The sequence below is a fragment of the Pleuronectes platessa genome, chromosome 8, assembly GCF_947347685.1.
Source record: "Pleuronectes platessa chromosome 8, fPlePla1.1, whole genome shotgun sequence".
Lineage (NCBI taxonomy): Eukaryota > Metazoa > Chordata > Actinopteri > Pleuronectiformes > Pleuronectidae > Pleuronectes > Pleuronectes platessa.
In genome coordinates this window covers 1,660,922-1,682,616 of record NC_070633.1, presented here as the reverse complement: position 1 = coordinate 1,682,616, position 21,695 = coordinate 1,660,922, and the positions used below count along the sequence as shown (strand labels likewise).

The 21,695-nt window shown below is 41.7% G+C and overlaps 1 protein-coding gene across 5 annotated transcripts in view; it reads right to left on the bottom strand.

Moving 5' to 3' along the window:
• The window catches only part of abhd18 (abhydrolase domain containing 18), a 67,494-nt gene that overhangs the window by 35,965 nt on the left and 9,834 nt on the right, over positions 1-21,695 (bottom strand). For 3 of the 5 annotated variants that reach the window (XM_053428492.1, XM_053428488.1, XM_053428491.1), the window contains exons 2-4: positions 18,561-18,669; positions 3,639-3,723; positions 3,440-3,540 (exon numbers count right to left, since the gene is read on the bottom strand). In XM_053428492.1, the coding sequence (XP_053284467.1) occupies positions 3,440-3,540; positions 3,639-3,723; positions 18,561-18,652 (278 nt within the window). In that variant the 5' untranslated portion in view covers positions 18,653-18,669. Of the gene's footprint in view, positions 1-3,439; positions 3,541-3,638; positions 3,724-18,560; positions 18,670-20,697; positions 20,791-21,695 lie in introns of all 5 variants that reach the window. The other 2 variants (XM_053428490.1, XM_053428489.1) reach the window with 2 other exon arrangements.

Genomic DNA, 21,695 nt, shown 5'->3' with positions numbered 1-21,695 from the left:
TTGGACTACAACCACAGCATATGAGGTGTGGACAACCTAGACAAGGTGATCGGAACATACAGCTGCAGGAGGATGACCGTGTGCTGGCCCCTGGTCATCTTCCACAACATACTCAACTTATCTTCCTACAACTCCTTCATGATGTGGGGAGAGATCAACCCCGACTGGAGGCCGGGCAAGGGGAACAAGCGGAGGCTGTTCCTCGAGCAGCTGGGAAAGGATCTCGTGACTCCGTTCATCACACGAAGGGAGCGCATACCCTGCACGGAAGCGCCCACCTCGGTTGTGTTGGGCAAGAGTCCCTGCTGAACTGACCATGTGGTGGGATCCACACAATGGGTCGTAAAAGTAAGGCCTGTGAGCCAAGATGAAACCAGCTCTAAAGTTTCCATCTAAGATCAAGCATGGAGATTGTATCTCTTCTGGTGGTAACTTAATCCCTGGAGTTCCCCCAGAAACCCCTGCTCTGCTCCTGGCCGTTCCCACTCTGATCTGACCTCTGACACTCAATTGGCTAAAAGCCAGCATCATCCCATGACCACACCTTAAGGAGGCTGGGCCTCCACAGGTTAATAAGAGGGGCTGCTCATCAATAATCGCTGCCCATTCCCAATTCCCTGAGGATAGAGCTGACCTTTCCAGTTAGTTGATCCGGAGGTATTTTTCGGGAGCAATTACAAACGTTTGTTTTATTTTCATTTTGCTTTATTTCTTTAATCAGTCGACGTCTTACTTTGATAGGACTTTTTGTTATTTTAACTTGAAAGAGATCGTCACAGGAAGTCCACTCGCAGGCCGAGATCACAGACTTTCTTTTTCACGATCCCCACAACTGCGCCACAGCTGATCATCCCTGCAGAAGAGACGAGGCCGAATTCCGTTCCAAGAGCAAGAGAAGTTCGTTCTATTCGGCCCAGCGCTAAGCGGGCTCCGAGACCCACCGGAGCCCGCTTAAGAGGCCAGGACTTCACTCATCTGTTTTCCAGGAACTCGCCGTTCGTGCACGCATCCTGAGGTTTAACAACGAGATTCACTGGACTTCCGGAAAATCCGCGCGCCACGCGCAAGCAACACCGCGAAGGTCACAGTAAGAGGCTTTATTGTCTGGGCAGAGACTAGTTTAAATACTTAGCGTGTCATGTTATTTGAGTGGGTTTGTTTGTAGATCGCTGATCTGTTTTTAGCCGTGTAACGCGCGGCGAACTGGAGATGTCACATCCGGTTCCTTTGTCTACTATGTTCTGAGAAGCGCGCGTAACAAGCCGGCACTTCCTTTTTTACGTGTTACCGTCAGAGATATTGTGCGGAGATTTACATCTGTTAAAAGATAAATCTCACGTAACTGGACTGCCCGCTTCGCCGGAAGTTTGTCTCTGACGATGTTTTGAGAGCTTTCCTGATCTCTCTCTATCTCTCCCTCTCTCTCTCTTTTCTCCTAAACCTGTTTTTACACACGTCCCGACCTACACCCACATAGAAAATTCTAGATTTAAAGAGCCGTAATACATCTCGCCGCCATTCGGCGCCAGAACCAGGAGATAAGAAATCTCTTTATCTAAAGTTCCTTTTGTAACAGGCGACTGACTGCCATCTTGTCTTCGACCTCATGTCGTCACCGGGGTCATAAACCTCCATCTTGAAAGTACGTGAACGTAACATCTTGATCCTGGCCAGACTACGTCACCATGTGATCTCGTCATTACGCCATAGCCACTCCCCTTTCTCTTTAGACACACACACCCACACACACACATAGAGACACAGACAGGCAGACACACACGACCACACACACACACCAGTAGATACTCAGTATTACATGTGTGACCATTGTGATAAGTGCTTCTGCTGCTGTTGCCATCTTTGAAATATTGGAGTTTGTTAAATGAAGAATCATTGAAATAACATTAACTTTATTTCCCCTTTTTTTTTTTTTTTTTTTTAAAGATTTTTTTTGGCATTTTTATGCTTTATTGATAGTGTAGAGACAGAGTTGAAATGGGGCAGAGAGGGGAGTGACATGCAGAGAACGACCGCGGGCTGGAATCGAACCCGGGTCCGCTGCTGGCCGAGGCCCATGGGGGGGACGCCCTACCAACTGAGCTAAGGGCGCCCCTTATTTCCCCTTTTTAATAAATACTTTTGTAATTAAAGTATTTGTATTTCTGTGATTATTTGTACATGTGTATGTGAATACAGCTGGATTACTATAGCCTGTGCTCGAACTTAAAACCCCTCATTGTTTATTATATAATCATTAATATTAAATATTGAGATTATTAATTTAACTTATATCACTTGAGACTGATATTTAAAGATTGACTTGTTGGTCCCTGTAATCAGGGTGGTGCCCCGCGACAATAAGCAATGATTACAGATTGTATTATTCTTAATTGATAATTTTATTGTTTTCATTGATTATTTAACCATTATTAATGGATAATTTCTATTTTAATAATCAGTTCTCATGATTATTAATAATTAGCCAACGTCAAATCTACTACTACTATTGCACAACAGTTGTGAAGTCTGTGAAAGCCGCCACCGCACGGAGAGCTCTTGACGACGACAACGCTCAACTCGAGCCTCCGGCCCTAGTCACCGCTGCAGCAGCCCCGCTCGGGGCGAGTAAGAGGTAGAGGTGTCAGATATGCCCCAGGAAAAAGGATTGTAAAACTCACACTGTGTGCCGCGGGTGTAACTAATACATTTGCAAGGGCTGCTCACTTGTCTATTGCCCTGCTTGTGCGTGCTAATATGTGGTAGGCTATGTGAGGGGGTCAACAGCCGCGGGAAGCACGGACAAAAGCCGGGGGGAAGCAGGAACAACACAAGGGTTAAACAAGGGAGTGGATTCCAAAAATGGTGGAGTGCTTTTATTTTGAAAATGCATTCAGAAAGTGTTGCAACCATTTGTTTGTGACATAAATGCATCAGAAAAACATAAAAACTCAGGTGAGGGATCATTTTCTGTGAACCACAATGTTTATTTGTCTATGACACAAATGTATTTACAACACACTCCGAACCCATTTTAAAGTAAAAGCACTTCAGTGTTTCACCTTCTGAGTCCACTCATTTGTTCCAACGAGGTTTTGATTGTTATCGACAGACCGAAAAATGCGCATCTTTATACTGTAGATTCCTGACATTTACTTTAGTACATAAACCAACTTGTTCTTGAAGGAAATTCAGGAGATAAACCTGCAACTCCACTGCTATTAGCAGACACACAGCGCATGTGAAAAACAGACAACCAACACACAGCTGATCTGCGGTGCGACGAAAGCCAGTGAGTCCAGAGTGTTGGGGGATCAAGAGTGAAGACTTTGAGAAATCGACCGATAGATCGCGATCTACGGGTTGGCAACCACTGGTCTAGTGCCACAAACATCTTTTCTCAGGATGACCTGAGTAGAAACATATTAGGTATTTTGTCTACCTGGCTTTGAGAGCCTCTGGTGGCAGAATTCCCGGAACCCAATGCTCCAGAGGAGAGATGAAGAACCCATCATGGATATGAAAGTCGGAGTGCTCCTCTGTCTGGACACCAGAACACAAACAAACATACAGCAACTGTGAGAATACAAATAGCAGTTACTGTGTATTGGTGAGAAATAAAAAGATAAAAGATGAAAAACCTTGCTAATGTAAACTGGATAGTCCTCAGGCACAAGAGACTTGCACTTCTCTCTGTCTCCAATAATCTTACGGAACTCAAAGATTCTGCAAAACACAACAAGGAGAAATCTTTACAAATAGAGGTTAGAGGGTGGGTTGTCTCTGCACAGAGTACACAGGACAAAGAAATTTCAGGTTAAAGATCTCTTTACTGCTGTGTAGCCAGATGCGGGCTCACTCCCTGCCGCAGCTGGTGCAGCAGTTGACAGAATAAAGAAACCAAACATCTTCTTACCATTGGAGAACAAATGTTCTTCTCAAATCCTTTTTCACAATAAAATGTATTCTCATTACCGCAACATAGTACTTGTTTGAAAAGAGCTTTTATTATCTATATCTAATTAATATGAAAGTAAAAAAAGTAATTGTCATCAGAACTATTATCATTATTATAATAATTAACAACTGGCATAAACGGCATGATCTCATGCTATTTCAGAGGTTTGTTAGGAAATCCACACAATCTTCAAAATTAAGCTCTGTAATTCCGCTAGGTATAAAGTATTGCAGCAACAAAATGAGCTTTGTGCTTTTTACTTTGTAGGGAAATGGCAAAAGAGGAAGTAATACTATGTTGTTGCCATTACAGAGATCAGCATCCAGGACAACCATGAATGTCTGATATAATAAAAAAATAATTAAATTATCAAAATGATCCAGTGAGGGAGGTTTTATTGTTGGTGGGTTAAGATTAGTGTCACTTTGTTATTTGTAGTGGGTCGGCTGTGGCTGATGGGATAGCGGTCATCCTCCAACGAAAAGGTTTGCAGGTCGTTTCCAGTCTAATGTGTCCATGGGCAAGAAGATGAGCCCAGAATGGCCCCTAATAGAAAAAAAGTTCTGCCCATAGATGCACTGTATGAATGTATGTGAATGGGGGAATGCAAATTGTAAAGACCTGTACTGTAATGCAAAAAGATGTAAGTAATTACTGTCTGCTGTGTTCAGTTTGAACACCTTGAAAGTCATTTCATATGCTATGTTTTTGTAATTTGATAGGTTTTACTATACTGTAATGCGCTTTGAGTTCTCATCAACACTAGAAAAGTCCTATATATATTGTTAAATGTAACTTGATGGAAAAATTAAAAAAATTGGCAACTTTTTAATATATTTCCCCCAAAAACCCCAGCTGTGTGTAGAACCCAGATGCACAATACACAGCACAGGGGCAGGCAGTTGATCCGGAAGTTCAGTTCAATATCAGTAATCCCCAGAGATTTAGACTCGGACAAAAGACTGAGGCTGAATGAGTCAGGACTGGGATCAGGTGAGTTAAACAGAGCAGGAACACAGCTCTGTGTAGAAATTCCCACCACAGGTGATAGCAGGCAGATGAGCAGGGAAACCCACACAGGCTTGAAGGTGATCTTCATCAAAGGCGGGTTCGAGGGGAAGATTTCTACCTGTTGTTTTTCATGAGGATTATCAATGATTTGAATTTAGTGCTATATTGTAAGCAGAGGTGTCAAAAGTATTCCCATTCATTACTCAAGTAGAAGTATAGATACTAGGGTTTAAAAATACTTCTGTAGAAGTTGAAGTATCAACTCAAGCTTTTTATTTAAGTAAAAGTACTGAAAAATAAATACGTATAATAAGTATATAATAAGTATAGATACCCAACATTTCTACTTAAGTAAGGTAACAAAGTATTTGCACTTTGTTACTTGACCCCTCTAATTGTAAGCAGTGTTAAATTTGATAATCATTTCTGATTCCTCACTTGTTTGATTTGCCGCTGCCTGGCGCTGAAACGCTTCCCTGAGAGGAGCTGCTCTGCCAGCAAAGGTCACGGCACACGATGAGAGAATTCGCACTGTGGGACTAAAATGGTCGCACTCTGGAGCCCTGCCAGGTAATTCTAAAACAACAGTTAAATTGGCCAAACAAAGGGGTCTGCGTGAGGACAAAAGGTGAATGCAATCTAGGAAGTCCAGGAAAAGGTTGATTTGCAGTACAATGCATTTTTATCCTACATGTTGAAGCTAATGAGAGAAATCGGCAGAGGACCTGTGCTAATACAACCATTTAACGCCAGCAAAAAAAATCCTTAATGTAATGCTTCCCTAATATGTGCTTTGAACTAAACGTTGTGGAGGCTATGTCAGTAAGTATGACACTAATTAAGGCGATCATACCATTTGTTTTACATTTAGAAATAATGCTTGTAGGCCCTCATGTTAACAAGCTAGCGATGTCATCAGAGTGGAAGTAGTAGTAGAAGTAAAGCAGACAAGACAGCTGGGTCTCGTACCGAGGCTAATAAAACACTATAATACCAGTGAAATCTCTTGTTTGAACCACACCTCCTTTGACTGGTGTTAGTAGTTATAGACTTAGTTAAACAAAAATCTTCTGCAAGTTAAAATACCTTTTTAATTGTATGGTGCATTATTGTTTGACTCGTGTTATCACAGAATTGCTACTTTTGTTCAGTCTGTTTAGGTTAAATACTAATATCTAAAATATCTAAGAGTGGTGGAAAACTATTTTGTATTTGAAAAGTATCTTTTTGTACACCTGTCCGAGACTATTATGACCTGAAGTGTTTGTGACCTGAAACCTGATGACCTTTTTAATACCTTTATGAGCTTTCTATTACTTATTGACTGTCCAAGGACTTAATTTCCGTCTGCTTTATCTTGAAATGTACGCAAATCAGTTTCCAGTGTCTTAATTCCTGTCTCAAACTACGCCTACAGAACCAGTCTGAACTGGCTTAGACAAACAGGCTTAGTTCTCCTATATAAGAAATTTGCATTTGCCTGATCTCCATCAACACTCTGAGATCCCTGTGACTCTCTGTGTTGATCCTTTCTGCAGAAAGCCTCTATTAAAATATACAAGACAAGACAAAATGGGTGTTCCAGCCTCTTGTATTTTCAGGTTTCCATCACAGCAGTTTACTCTGTGGGCCAGTGGACATCTAGGGGTGAGGAGTAGGATCCCTATTCCAGCTTGCGTTGTGACCTCCATCAGTACCTTCCTCTGTATACCAAGGCTTCGAGTATTACGGTGACATCTAATTTCAGCACGCAAATTAGCCTAATATGAATTAAAAATGTAATGTTAAGTCTGACTATAAAGTGAACTAGCTTCTATTAATGTCTCGCAATGCAGATAACGTTATGCAGGAATCTACTCATGTATGTATTTATGTATGCATGTATGTATGTGAAGAGGGAGAGTTGACGTAATGACACAAGAGTGCAGGTGGGTACAGGCAATATAAGCAGTGTAACAGCGTCTGTTTAGGGGTTACTGTTATTGTCCCAATTCCCTTCATGTAAAAAGCTAGCCTGGATGCCAGACGAACTTAGCCCCGCCCACAACATTTGAGGTCGGGATGTTCGGTCTGGCATCGCTCCATTGGGGAGAAACTATGCCCGAACCGAATTTTTTCGGACCAATCAAATTGTCAGGGCGGGCTTTATACGATGATGGACAGATGATCAACAGTAACGTAATCAACCACGTCACCAAAGAGCGCTTGGGCCCCCGGTCTCTTTTCTCTGATGCCTCAGATGAACATGCTTCTTCAGCCTGGTCTCCTTCGTCGTCTGTCCATTTTTTAAACACGGGAATGTCGCGTTCGAACTGTGTTATTAAGTTCTTACAGGGCCGACAAATGCGATACGATTTGTTTGATGTGTTGTGGAGTTGTAATCCTAAATGGACAACTTGTTCATACGTGCATTCCTCTTTACGCCCAGGTTCATACCGGACGCTGAAGTGAAGCCAAAGCGACGCCAAAGCGACGCCAAAGCGACACCAAAGCGACGCCAAAGTGACGCGTAAGCGCAGCGCAAAGCCTTAAATAACAGCGGGCTCCCATCCACTACCGTGTTAAACCTTTGTGCGGGTCACACTGGAGGCTGAAGCTCCACGCTGCGCCAAGGCTGCCTAGCGTCCTGCAGCGATCGTTTCGGCGTAGTCTATTTTTTGCGCTTGACACCAGCGTATCGCGTATAAATGATCAAATATGCATTCCATACTTTGAATTCACCTTCTGTTGTCCTGGAGTTTTAATTTTACCAATTTTACCAATGACATTATTAAATGTCCCCCTCTGCCTATCCACTACAGCCAAACAAACAGTGATAAAGATAAAAAAGAGAAAGAGGGGGGGCTACGTATTCTCCACATAGGCTTGAGTGGAGAATACGTAATTTACCCTCGACACTCGACATTTAACGGAGTAAATAGCGGAGAAGTTCTTCAACATGGATGACATTCAATTAATAATTGAAGTGGAGAAGTACAGTGAGTTGTATGATCCTCGGAACATGTTGTATAAAGACAACACCAAAAAAGACAAATGTTGGGACGCTGTTGCTTAATGTTGGAGCAACAAGAATGTATATGCTTTTATACTACTGGATCAATGGGTGATATTATTAGCGCTGCCCGGCGCGTCAGCGTCCCGCGTTGCTTAACATATGTCACATACTTGTGCTCTGTTTGGTTGCAGGTCTATCCAATTGAGCGAAGAGGCATTTTTTTTCCCTGGTTCGGTTGAAACAACCCCCATAATCACAGCCCAATGGAGCGGTATCAGACTCATATTCTGACTACAATTATGAGTATGACAACCTCAGGCTAGTAAAAAGCAGAAACTCAGGCAAGAGGCATTAGAATGGAATGTATGTTATGCTTTTTGTTACATTTAATTAACTGTTCATCTGAAGGCCTAAAATAAAATAGTGAACCTTACTGAAACACATTTTGATTTGAAACATAACACATTGCAAATTCAGTCCGAGCTAAAATAAAGACATTGCACAGGTTTGAAAATCTCATCAAAAATTACCAGGAACTTAACAAACTTAATTAACAAACACAACACGAGGGCCAAGTAAAGATTGCCCTCATTGAAGTTAAATTATATTGCAAGATTATTCAAACTGATCTGACTAAGAAAAGATTGAAAAAAGATGTAAGTAATTACTGTCTGCTGTGTTCAGTTTGAACACCTTGAAAGTAATTTCATATGCTATGTTTTTGTAATTTTACAGGTTTTCGTATGGCAGTGAAGGTGCAAAACTGCTCAGATGTCTTGCCACTGAACACCCTTGTGCTAGGCCAGTGTGATGGTTCTCTCTGTTTGCAGCTGTCTCAGAGCTGCACGGATGGACACAGACTTGATCCAATGCTCCAGACACAATGTTCTTTCGGAAAGGTATAGTCCTTTTCCACTATTTGATGTGTGACCACAACTGTTGAGCGCCTTTGGAGTACTGGTGTTTGTGTTGTTTGTGACCCTCCTTGGTTGTTGCGGTCTCTCTCTCCAGATTGCAGTTATGGTCCAATGCAGCTACACATAGGCGAGCATCAAAACACTCCCATAGGAACTTCTTCCTTTTGGTGGCGCATTTTGTGGTGTGAAGACTCTCGAGATGCTCTGTATGAATGTCTGCTGTAGTTTTTTCCCAGTTTTTGTAGCAGCATGTTAAGAACAGATTTTTGGAGGTGTTCAAAGGCAGTGGAAGCTAGCCGGAGCCAGGGTCCCAGGCTCTCTTCTTCACGGTTGTATGGAGAATGTTCACAACTTGTCATTGTCTTACCACATGTTCAGTTGTGTTCTTTGGTGATGTGATCGAGGATGGAGGTCCACTCCTCCTTAAGCCTGGCCACGCTTCCTCCACAGGTGCTCACACAATACAAAAGATGGTTTGTTATCATGTTCATCCATTCATACAGCTCATCATGGTGGTTCTTTAGTAGCCTCTTCTTCACAGACTTGACAATGTGCCATAATTTATATTCACGCTTTTTTGTGTGTTTCTGTTGCAAGACCTTCTGCACAGAGAGGTAACAGTCAGTGGTTATCCCAGATATCGACACATCATACTCTGCAAGCTTTGAGACATCTCTCCATACCTTTAACCTCCAGCCAAAAGCTGTTCTTCACTTCTGTGACTTTGACAGTCTCATGCATGAGTCACGACAACCAAGTTTTACTTGATATCCAGACGAGAGTAAGTTCCAAATGTTGCATTGTGGCCAGGGCTGTCATATCTGCAATCTCCACACACAACCAGCGGTTCATCATTCACTGCAGCTAGCACAGTTTCAATGTGTGTGGCCCACACCTTGTTAACATCAGGGATGACATAAACCCTCAGAATGTTAAACTATTCCCTCTTAGACAGAGTTTCCAGACTGATGGTGTCCCAAATCTAAAAAAAATGGACTGCACTCGTTGCCAATGGTGAAACTAGCTACAGGAATCAAAACATTGTACTCCATCATACCTCTGAACAAAGGCTGAGAGTTCCAAGTGTAATCATGGCCATCAATGCATTCAGTCTTAATCTGTAGTCCAAATCCTCTTTTCCTCAGGTTTGGTGGCTGAACTTGATATTTGCCACAACCTTCCCAGTGGGAAATACAGAAAAGCTTTAACAGTTCCTGTATGGACACAATGCTTTGTTTGTCCCGAGAGAGATTTGCTTCATCACTGATGCTTTTAATGCCAATCATTTGATTTCATCATCATACGCAGCATTTCAGCCCGCCTCCATTGAACTGGCCTCCTCGGACCCCTCCCATTCTTCAGATGGTGTGATGATGGTGTGAATTCCTCAACTGGTCTGCCATAAGCATGATCATGATGAAGGACTTGTGTAAATAAATATGTTGTCTGTTAGTCATTGTGCCTTTATTCCTCTATTGTGTATTAGTTACATTCCTTTCCTGTTGACACTCATCTATTTCAGTACCCAGACTGACCCTCTCTATATTTTTCAGCTCCTCAACACAAATGTCCCTCTCTGTCATACAACTACTGCCCAACAGATACAATTCCTCCACTTTAAGTATAATTTTGATTCCAAAACCTTTATACTAGGTGAGGTTTTGAATGCAGTGACACTGGAATGTAAGATATGAGTGTAGTGCACCTTCAAGCAGTGAATCGGAGTATAAGACTAGGTGGACAATTAGAAAGCTTGTTAACTGTAGGTAAGGACCTGTCTCTGCTCTGCCAGGCATGTGCGATTCTGTGCTTTTTCTGTACGGCGTGAAGCTACCTCTTCGCTAGCGCAAAGCGTCGGACGGTTTGTACACCCGACCACATAAGACAAATAGTCAAACACAGAGGGAGCAGCCTCAGACTTCAGCTTGTTGGTCCAAGGAACCACCAGTAAATCTGCCTCAAAAACCCTCTCCTCCACATAGTCTTCTTGTATGTGCTCACTACACACCCCAGCATTGCGGCTAACGGGAGGATTCTACCGTTTCGTTGCTGCTAACCAACGATGAATAACCACTTGGCACTTGAGTTGTAAAACATGAAAGTGGACAATCTTCCCTTAATTTTTACTTTGTAAGACTCATTACTGCATCCAGGGGCAGTGCAAAAATGACCCCCCTTGAGTAGATTTTTTGTTAGGAGCTCCATGGTTTCAATTAATGTGATTATTTGTGCTGTCAGTAGTTCGCTAATGCAGGACAACCAACCGCACGTCGTCATATCTGGTGATATCATATTAGGGTTGAAAAGGGGCAGACAATTTCCGGTAAATTTTCGGAAACTTTCCGGAAACTTTCCATGGGAATATTCAGCTCGGGAATTTTGGAAATTTTGAAAAAATTACACAAATTAAACGCTGAGCACTGAAAACATCATTCAAAACTCTATTTTAAAGATGTATGGGATGCAGCACACGCTGCACTTTGAATTTCAACCCTCCACTGTGCATTTCTCCATCATATGCACAAATAATTCCCAGCAGCCTGCACACTACAGCAGGGCTATTGAGGCCTGCCTATTTCTATTCATTTATCTATCAATTGTAAAATATTTTGAAAGACGATTCCAATTGGCCAACTATTTTTATCTCTGGCATTGCTTTAGTGTTTTTTTACAAGCTTTTTTCTCATCTCATTCTACAGAACAATGCCACGTGCACTCTCTCATGTGTGGAGACATGTCACCCCAGCCAATGTAGAAGGAAAGGCTGTGTACATTTGTGCAAAGACCTATGTTAAGAATGACACAAAGATGCAGAAGCATATAGTCAGGTGCCCAAATTTGCCTCAGGGCTCAAATCAGCCTATGACAAAACAAAATGTTTATATTTATGTCTGTATATGACAAGGTAAATACAGTTAGTATAAATTACCCACACAATTTCCAGTTTATTCCCGTTAATTCCCGTTAATTCCCGTATATTCCCATGGAAAGTTTCCAGCTTTGAATATTCCCGGAATTTTGCAACCCTAATCAGAAAATAGAAATATTCTTTTTGGAATGCTGATAAATTTTTTTAGAGCAAAAATCTCTCTTTTAAATTATGCTAAAAATTTAAAGTGTTTCATTTCCACTTTAAACAACTTATATAATTAGAATATTATAGCTTAATCATGTAAGTACACCATTTAAAATAATTATTTACTTAATTCTAAAGAAAATTCAGTCTGATATTTGAATTAGAATTATAAATATCCAAAGTAAATAAACCGCACACATCCAAAACAACTAAAACTGTCTCTGTTAACAAAAATTGCACTTGAATAAATATTAAATATTTGGCCCAGGGTATACAGTATGTTACAAGCTCAGTAAACAGGATGGAAAGTTATGATTTAGATGAGCTTAAAAGATAAACAAAAAATGTATGTGTTCTTTTTGCCTTTTTATTTTTGGAGAATACGAAGAGCAAACTTTGAAGGGAGCCAGACAGAGAGTGGAGGAAAATATGCAGCACAGGGCTACAGGTCGAATCGAATCCAGGCTGTTACGGGTGGGGTATAGCCTGGATGAGGCGGCAGCTCTTTCAGGTAAGCTATACGCCGCCCCTTTGAGCATTGTATTAGTTTGTTATTCCAGCATTTCCTCTAGGATTTTGTGTGTATGTGTCTCTTCCTCAAGTTTGGCCTAATTTACTTACATGTGTGCAGAAATGTTCTTACTCTTCGCAGGAAATAAGTGCGTTCGCAAAATCGTCTCCAGATTTATGACATGTGCACACCTAGATGATTTTATTCTCACCACAATGCATATGTTTGTGTATCAGAATCAATTCATTTTGGAGTGGTGGTGGACTAGTGGTTAGAAAAGAGGGACATCAGACTGGATGGTCTCCGGCTCGAGGCCACGGACTGGAAAACATACCTGGACCGGAGGATGGACCATACCTGGATCTGTTCAAGTCCAAGATGCAGTTGGACTCTCCCTATCCCATTGTCTAAGTGCCCCTGAGCAAGGCACCTTACTCCCCTAACATCTGCTCCCCGGGCGCTTTCCATAGCTGCCAACTGCTCCGTGTGGTCACTGTATGTGTTGTATTGTAAATTATAAATGGTTTTGTATTTATATAGCGCTTTTCTAGTCTTGATGACCACTTAAAGCACTTTACAGTATAGTTTTACATCACCCATTCACACACACATTCATACAGTGCATCTATTCACAGCACTTTGATATTTTATGGGGGGCCATTCAGGGTTCAGCATCTTGCCCAAGGACACTTTGGCATGCAGGTTGGTCAGACTGAAATTAGCTCTCTGAAATTAGCATCTCCATATGGGGACATCTGTTTTCCATGAAAAGAGCGGTGTGCTGAACAGAGAGATAAGAGATGGCCCCAAAAGGTAACACACAACTTCAATTTCAGAACAGCAGAAATCCAAGGCGTCAGAGGTGGAAGACACAAAAGATACACCTCCGGAGTTACGATGTTTTAAATGAATGAAGCCAGGGCTGTAATAACTGAGGCGGTGCATAGCGGTCAGAACTAGAGCTGTGAACATTTCTCTTAGATGCATTGCGATGTGGACTCCGCTGAATAATTATAACATCGCTGCAGGATCAGGACGCACATGAACGGTCTGCTCATCTGACTCTCATGTCGAAGCTTCCACCTCACTCCCCCTCTGAACTGTATTCATTTTACATTATAAACAATAAAAAACCAGCACTCATCACTATTATTATTATTACAAAGACTCAAACAGTTAATTAACATTAATGGAACCGCCCTTAACTGGTTTAAATCGTACTTTTCTGATCGCTCCCAATTTGTGCAAATTAATGATGAGTCATCTGTGCGCACCAAAGTTAACCATGGTGTTCCACAGGGCTCTGTGCTCGGCCCAATTTTATTCTCATTATATATGCTTCCACTAGGAAACATTATCAGGACACACTCTGTAAATCTCCACTGCTATGCGGATGACACCCAGTTATATTTGTCAATAAAACCTGAACAAAGTAATCAATTAACTAAACTTCGAACATGTCTCAAGGACATAAAAACCTGGATGACCCGCAATTTTCTCTTATTAAACTCAGACAAAACAGAGGTTATAATACTTGGCCCCAAACACCTTAGAAATGCATTATCTAATGATATAGCTGCGCTAGACGACATTGCCCTTGCTTCCAATGAAACAGTCAGGAACTTGGGAGTGATCTTCGATCCTGATTTATCCTTTAATAGTCACTTAAAACAAATTTCTAGGACCGCTTTTTTCCACTTGCGTAATATTTCCAAAATCAGACATGTCCTTTCCCAAAAAGATGCAGAAAAACTAGTCCACGCCTTTGTTACATCGAGACTGGACTATTGTAATTCATTATTATCTGGCTCTAGCAGTAAGTCGTTAAAGACTCTACAGCTTGTCCAAAATGCCGCAGCACGTGTCCTGACGAGAACAAAGAGAAGAGAGCACATTTCTCCAGTATTAGCGTCGCTACACTGGCTTCCAGTTAAATCTAGAATAGAATTTAAAATTCTCCTCCTCACCTTCAAGGCCCTTAATAATATGACGCCTTTTTACCTTAAAGAGCTGTTAGTACCTTATAAACCCGCTAGAGCACTCCGCTCCCAGAATTCAAGCCTACTTGTCGTCCCTAAATTCTCTAAAAGTAGAGTAGGAGCCAGAGCTTTTAGCCATCAAGCCCCTCGGCTGTGGAATAATCTACCACTTTCAGTTCGGGAGGCAGATACCATCTTTTCATTTAAGAGTAGACTCAAAACCTTCCTTTTTGATAAAGCTTATAGTTAGAGCTAATTAGTGCGCCAGTACGTTACTTGTTCTATTTTATGACACATGACACACGGAGCTTCTCTTTCCAGCTTCTCCTTCCTCTTCTCCATCCCTATCCCCCTTCCCCGGAATCCCTTTGCTTTATCACCCGCAGATCCAGGGCCTCTGTGGCCGCACCATGGATTGCGGTTTGTGGATCGTGCACCGGGGGTCGCGGTGGTGGATCCATTGTGGCGGGTTCTGAGTCATGTGGGCTGATCTTGGTGCTGGTGGCGGACCCTGTGTCGCGTTGGCATTGGGCACGGGCGGTGGACCAGGACCGCGGTGGTGGCTTGTGATGGGTCCTGGTGGTCGGCGGTGGACGGTGACTGAGGACTGGAGTGGCGTCTGGTCTGGATGGTGGATCGTGGTCTAGATGGTTGCTGAGCATGGACTGTGCTTGCAGCGGGACTGCTTGGCATGTCATGTTGGGGTTGTCCTTCGGGATGTCTACCCTCATCAAATGCTGCTAGAGACTTTGATTATTGATGATGTTCTCCTGCACGTGGCATCTATTGCACTTCTGTCCGTCCTGGGAGAGGGATCCCTCACATGTGGCTCTCTCTGAGGTTTCTACATATTTTTACCCTGATAAAAGGGTTTTTAGTAGTTTTTCCTTACTCTTGCTGAGGGTTAAGGACAGAGGATGCCACACCCTGTTAAAGCCCTATGAGATGAATTGTAATTTGTGAATATGGGCTATACAAATAAAATTTGATTGATTGATTGATTGATCACTAGTTATCATGTACAGGACTGATGTTTAGTTTGTGTCTGTATTCCCTGCTTCACACAACACGAGACGTGACCTGACACACAGTCAGGACAACGGGGTTCAAGAGACATGGAACGATCCGGAGTCGTGCGTGCGTGCGCACACGCACACACACAATTACAACTTAAGGCGTTATTTTAACTTCATTGTTGCAGAAGCAACACCCCGTTTATCTAGGAACATAAATATAAATTCAGCAGGTTTTTATAGAGATGATGAGGATGAAAGGGTGTCAATTTCATAGTTTTACAAATTTATTTGGTCAATGCATTAGTACATTAAATTATTGCTGTCTATCTAGCCAGAGCACATTACCATAACGTAATTCAGCTGCTTCCCACATATCTACCAAACCGGTCACTCAGACGGTGAAGGTATGGACTAATGATAAATTGGAGGAGCTGAAGGGATGCTTCCTTTGTACGGATTGGGATATCTTTCTCAAGGATACGGACATAGACAGTGCTACAGAAGCAACTACTGATTACATCAATTTTTGCATTGAGTCTGTCATACCCACAAAGACAATTAAACGGTATCCCAACAATAAATCTTATTTTACCCCTGACATTATGGACTGTATTAAAAGGAAAAAAGGCGCTTTCAAGTTGGGGGATAAAGCGGCGGTCCGAGCGGCCCAAAAGGACCTAAATCTGAAGATAACAGCAGCGCGCCATCAACATAAAGAACGGGCAGAGCAAAACTTGGCGGAATGCAATACTAAGAAACTTTGGGACTCAATTAGACATATGACGAACATGGACGCGAAAAAAAGAAACCTCTGTTTGCTCATAACGAAATGACCAGGGCAAATGAACTGAACAATTTTTATATGCGTTTTAATGTTGATAACAGTGCAGATTGTGCCGATGTTTTAGAATCTGTGATTTGTGATTTAAATGTGGATAGGATTGTAATTGATCTGGAAACAGTCATTAAAACTTTTAAAACTATTCAGATTAAAAAGGCAACAGGTCCAGACGGCCTGTCAGCTTTTATTTTGAAATCTTTTGCCGAGGAACTGTCCCCGGTCTGGGTGAAACTATTCCAGTTTTCCATGGACACTTATACAGTGCCAAGACTATGGAAAAAATCTATTATACTACCCATACCTAAAAAGGTCAGTCCCCAGGAGGACAATGATTACCGGCCGGTGGCCATCACCTCAAATGTTTTTAAATCATTAGAGAAGATCATGATAGAGAAGCTTCGAACAGCTGTGCAACCAGCGCTTGATAAATATCAATTTGCCTACACCAAAAACCGCAGCACAAGTGATGCCATAGCGACTGTAATGCATCTTGTTCTGAAGCACCTAGAAAATCCAGCTGGATATGCTAGACTTCTTTTTGTTGATTTTAGTTCCGCTTTTAATCTCATTCAACCACACATTCTTTTGAAGAAATTAGTTCAGCTAAATGTCAATCCTTTCTTAATTCGGTGGTACTATTCTTTTTTATCGAATAGGCCACAGAAGGTTAAGTTTAACTCAGCTTTGTCTGATCTGGCTGTATGCAGCACTGGTGCCCCCCAGGGGTGTGTTAGTTCACCTTTTCTGTACACGTTGTATACCAACGACTGTGTCAGTTCTGAGCCAAATCAATTCACAGTAAAATTTTCTGATGACACTGTCATACTTAGCCTGCTCACCAAACATACTAATTTGAGTGTTCATCAACTTGCGGTTGACAAGTTTGTCAACTGGTGTGATGCCCACTCGCTGCTCATTAATACAACTAAAACTGTTGAGATGTTGTTGGATCCTAGATCAATGGGAGACCAGAGCCCTGTGGCTGTCCATGGCCAGGACATTGTGCAGGTCAAAACATTCAGGTACCTTGGTGTCCATGTTGACAGCGATTTGAGATGGGGCACACAGGTGGCCAATGTTTGTGCCAAAATTCACCAACGTCTCCATTTCCTACGTAGGCTCAGAGTATTTGGAGTTTGCAAAAATATTATGCTAATTTTTTATAGAGCAGCAATTGAGTCAATACTCCGCTATGGTATCACCAGCTGGTTTGGTAACCTATCTGTTAAATCTAGAGCTGAAATCTCAAGCCTTGTCAAAACTGCTGGCAAGATTATGGGAATAACACCCCCCCTAAATCCACAGGACCTTTTTGAGCAGGCGACGATCAGACAGGCAAATGCCATTTTAACAGATAGTTCTCATGTGCTGAATAGTGAATATACTCTCCTGAACTCTGGAAGGAGATATAGGCTTCCCTTGTGCAGGCACAATCGATACAAACATTCCTTTGTGCCTGTATCAACCAAACTTCTCAACAGCAGGAAATGATTGCAATGTTTCTGTATATGTATACGAACATAGGCTATGTGTATATGGAAATGAATGTATTATGAGTCAAACTATGGACATACTGTATGTGAGTGAACGGATTAATGTATGCTTGAGGTTATGTGATGCTGATATGAATGTATATTTATGATTACAGTTAGAGTAGCGGTGTGGAAGCATGTGAATGCGTTCACGTCGGCTTGCTGCATGTGCAGGATTGTCTAGTGGTCTGTTTACTCCACCAGACTTTTAACTTGATGTTCTTTTTGTACTGTATGTGTTTTTATGTATGCAACATGTTCCCTGTCTTCACGACAAATTTCTCCCTGGTGGAGACCAATAAACTAACCTAACCTAACCTAATCTACTATTTTTGTTTAGATGAATGGAATTTTACGACACAACTCGCTTAAATACATAAATACACCAGCTAAATGTTTGGCGTACTGGAAAATGTTGTATCGCTCTTCACAGAGTGAGAAACACAGTGACCACTGGGCAGTGAGATAGTTATAAGAATGAAATGAAGCTTCGAGGCAAAGACTTTGCATCATAAGAAAATTGAGGGGGACAACACTGACTGGACCCTGGACATCCTGGAGTAACTACATCTCCAGCTACATATAGACTACTTGGAGATCTACAGAAAGAGTTGGAAGAGGGGAGTCAGATTCCTTATTTCTCATATATTCTTCTATACATGATCCCATGGTTCATTACAGCCAATATTTCAAGGTAGAATTATGTTGTGGTGTCTGTTTCTCATACCTTTTGAGGTCTTCGGGCTTCCCCCATCCCCCAATGAAGAGTTTGGTGAGGAGTAGCCTTCTATAAATTACATCCAGACGGCTCACACCCATGGACCAGGGTCAGGCATCTGCACAGAAAGATGTCCTTCATTGAGAATGTGCAGAAACTACTATCATCTAAAGATGGACTATATATGGAAGCTGAATTATATATGTCAATGTATGCCAATTATTCAGTCAGCCTGATATCACCACTTATTTCCAGAAACACTTCAATTCCAATTCACAAGATGCCAGTTCCAATTTAATTTCTAAAATAGAATTCATATTAATTCGGTTAAGGATTTTTTAGTTACAATACATTTAATTGTAAACAATTAAATGGCTTTTATATATAACTTCATCAAGGGCAATTGGTTCCAATGTGAAATTAACAACATCACGTTTTGAAATAAATCATCAGGTAAATAAGACAAACCTAATTTGAATTGTAACTTCAACAAAAAAAGTATTCCAGTGGAGTTTGTTTTAAAAGGAGATAGATAGATAGATAGATAGATAGATAGATAGATAGATAGATAGATAGATGGATAGATGGATAGATGGATACTTTATTAATCCCGTGGGAAATTCAGATCATCTAGTAGCTTGTACACTTAACACATCAATGACATACATAAATCACATAAATCACATCAATCACATCCGGAGAAACATATTTACAGATACAAGAATGGAATGCAATGATGTGATTGTGTCAGTGTCCAGTAGGAAAGTCTTATTGTGAAAGTGTTCTTGTGCTGCTGGAGTGGATAGTACAATAAAATATAAACTGTATAGATATAAAAACAGCAGAAAAAAATATACATATATAAATATCTAAATATATAGGAATATCATCAATCAATCAAATTGTATTTGTATAGCCCATATTCACAAATTGCAATTCGTCTCATAGGGCTTTTAACAGGGTATGACACCCTGTCCTTAACCCTCAGCAAGAGTGAGGAAAAACGACTAAAACACTCTTTAACAGGGTAAAAACACACAGAAACCTCAGAGAGAGCCACATGTGAGGGATCCCTCTCCCAGGGTGGACAGAAGTGCAATAAATGCCACGAATGTGGTCGACTCATCGGTCGACTCATGCGGGGAAGATCTCTCCCCCCCTCTCCCTCTGTGTGGCGTTATGAAGCCGAATGGCCCTGGGGACAAAAGACCTCCTCAGCCTTTCAGATGAGCATGACAGTGACAGGAGTCTGCCACTGAATGAGCTCCTCTGTCCTATGAGAGTTCTGTGAAGTGGGTGGTGCTCATTGTCCAAGATAGTCCGTAACCTACTCAGGGTCCTACTCTCTGCCACTGTTGTGAGGCAGTCAAGTTCAGAGCCAACAACAGCTCCCGCCTTCCTCACCAGCCTATCCAGTCGCCCCGCATCCCTCTTCTTTATGCTGCCTCCCCAGCACACAACAGCATAGAAAAGGACGCTGGCAACAACAGACTGGTAGAACATGCACAGGAGTTTGTTGCAGATGTTGAATGACCTCAATCTCCTCAGGAAGTAGAGCCGGCTCTGACCCTTTTGTAGATTGCATCCACGTTTGCTGACCAGTCCAGTTTATTGTCCATATAGACTCCTAAATATTTGAAGGTGTTGACCACCTCCACACTGACCCCCTCGATGGAGACTGGAAGCAGAGGAGGCTGAGACCTCCTAAAGTCCACCACCATCTCCTTGGTCTGAGTGGTGTTCAGCTGCAGGTTGTTATGTGTACACCACTGCACAAAGTTATCCACAAGTCTCTGTCTGAGTCGGTTTCCTCCTCACTCCCCCTCTGACCTGCGCTCACTTTACACTTAAATAATAAACACCATTACTGATCACAAATTATTAGGACACGTACAGGACTGACGTTTACTTTGTGTTGTTTGATTAGCTCTCGAGCAGTGGTTCTTGAACTTTTTACACCATGTACCACCTCAGAAAATATTAGGCTCTCCAAGTTCCACTGTTATGACCAACATTTGAATAGTGTACGGTAGCCCATGGGTAGGCAACATTTACTGTCAAAAGAGCCATTTTTTTAATCAAATACAAACAGTAATAACAGCCAAAATTATGTAAGCCCCTGTCGAACAAGGGGCTGTTGTTTCACCTGAGCAACGAGTCACTTTACTGACCGCTGATGGTTTTCCTTATGAGTGCTTTTTTGAGCTTGGATTCTTCTACTGGTTTCCAGTCGTCCAGGCTGCAAACAAAATGGAAAAAAAGGAGCCTAAATTAATTTCTAAGTAAATGATCACTACAACCAAATTATTTACACAGCATTAGTATAGGAAGAATTCTTCCCCAAGCTTTTCCGACTATACCTTGAATAAAAGTGTAAACTAAAAATGTTGTACCACTTAAATGGCACTTACTTATAGCACTTTGTAGTTTGGCCTTCTTTAAGAAAATAGTACTTTCTTGATTCTTGTTGTTCCAGGTTTGTACCCTCAGGGTTGAATGCAATTATTGTAAGTCGCTTTGGATAAAAGCGTCAGCTAAATGAAATGTAAGTTAATGTAATGGTACATACAAATACATTCACCAGAGTTTGCCTTTCACAAAATGCATCAGGAGATTATCCAATTAGACACATGGCCGGAAACTCCAAAGAACGGCTAACAGAGTCTGGCTCCTGCACTCTTTTATCTTTGTGTAACTTTTCTTTCACCAACATTAACGAAAATCCAAACAATTACAATTGAACTTCGTGGTAATCAAAGACTATAGATATGACATCACGTACCACCAAACAAAGCAGCAAAGTATACCAGACTAGAATACATCCCACAACTGAAGTTCTCTGTGAAATGCAGGGTGAACTTGGTATGTTGTCCATAGCCCACTTAAGTTCTGCAATCATCATAAAACATAAGATTCACTCACGTCCTGGAGTATATTGAGGAACCTCATCTTGCTGTCCTCTTTTAGGAGATACTGATGGAAGTTTTAGATGCTGACATCCTGGACGGGCCACTGGAGTCTGACAGGACCCACCATACACTCTATAACAAAATGAGGGTGGGCAAGACCAAGGCCCATCCTTATCCAGCTGCATAAATACCAGCTGAAGGAAAGGATCATCAGCAAGGCCTGTGCCTGGATAGT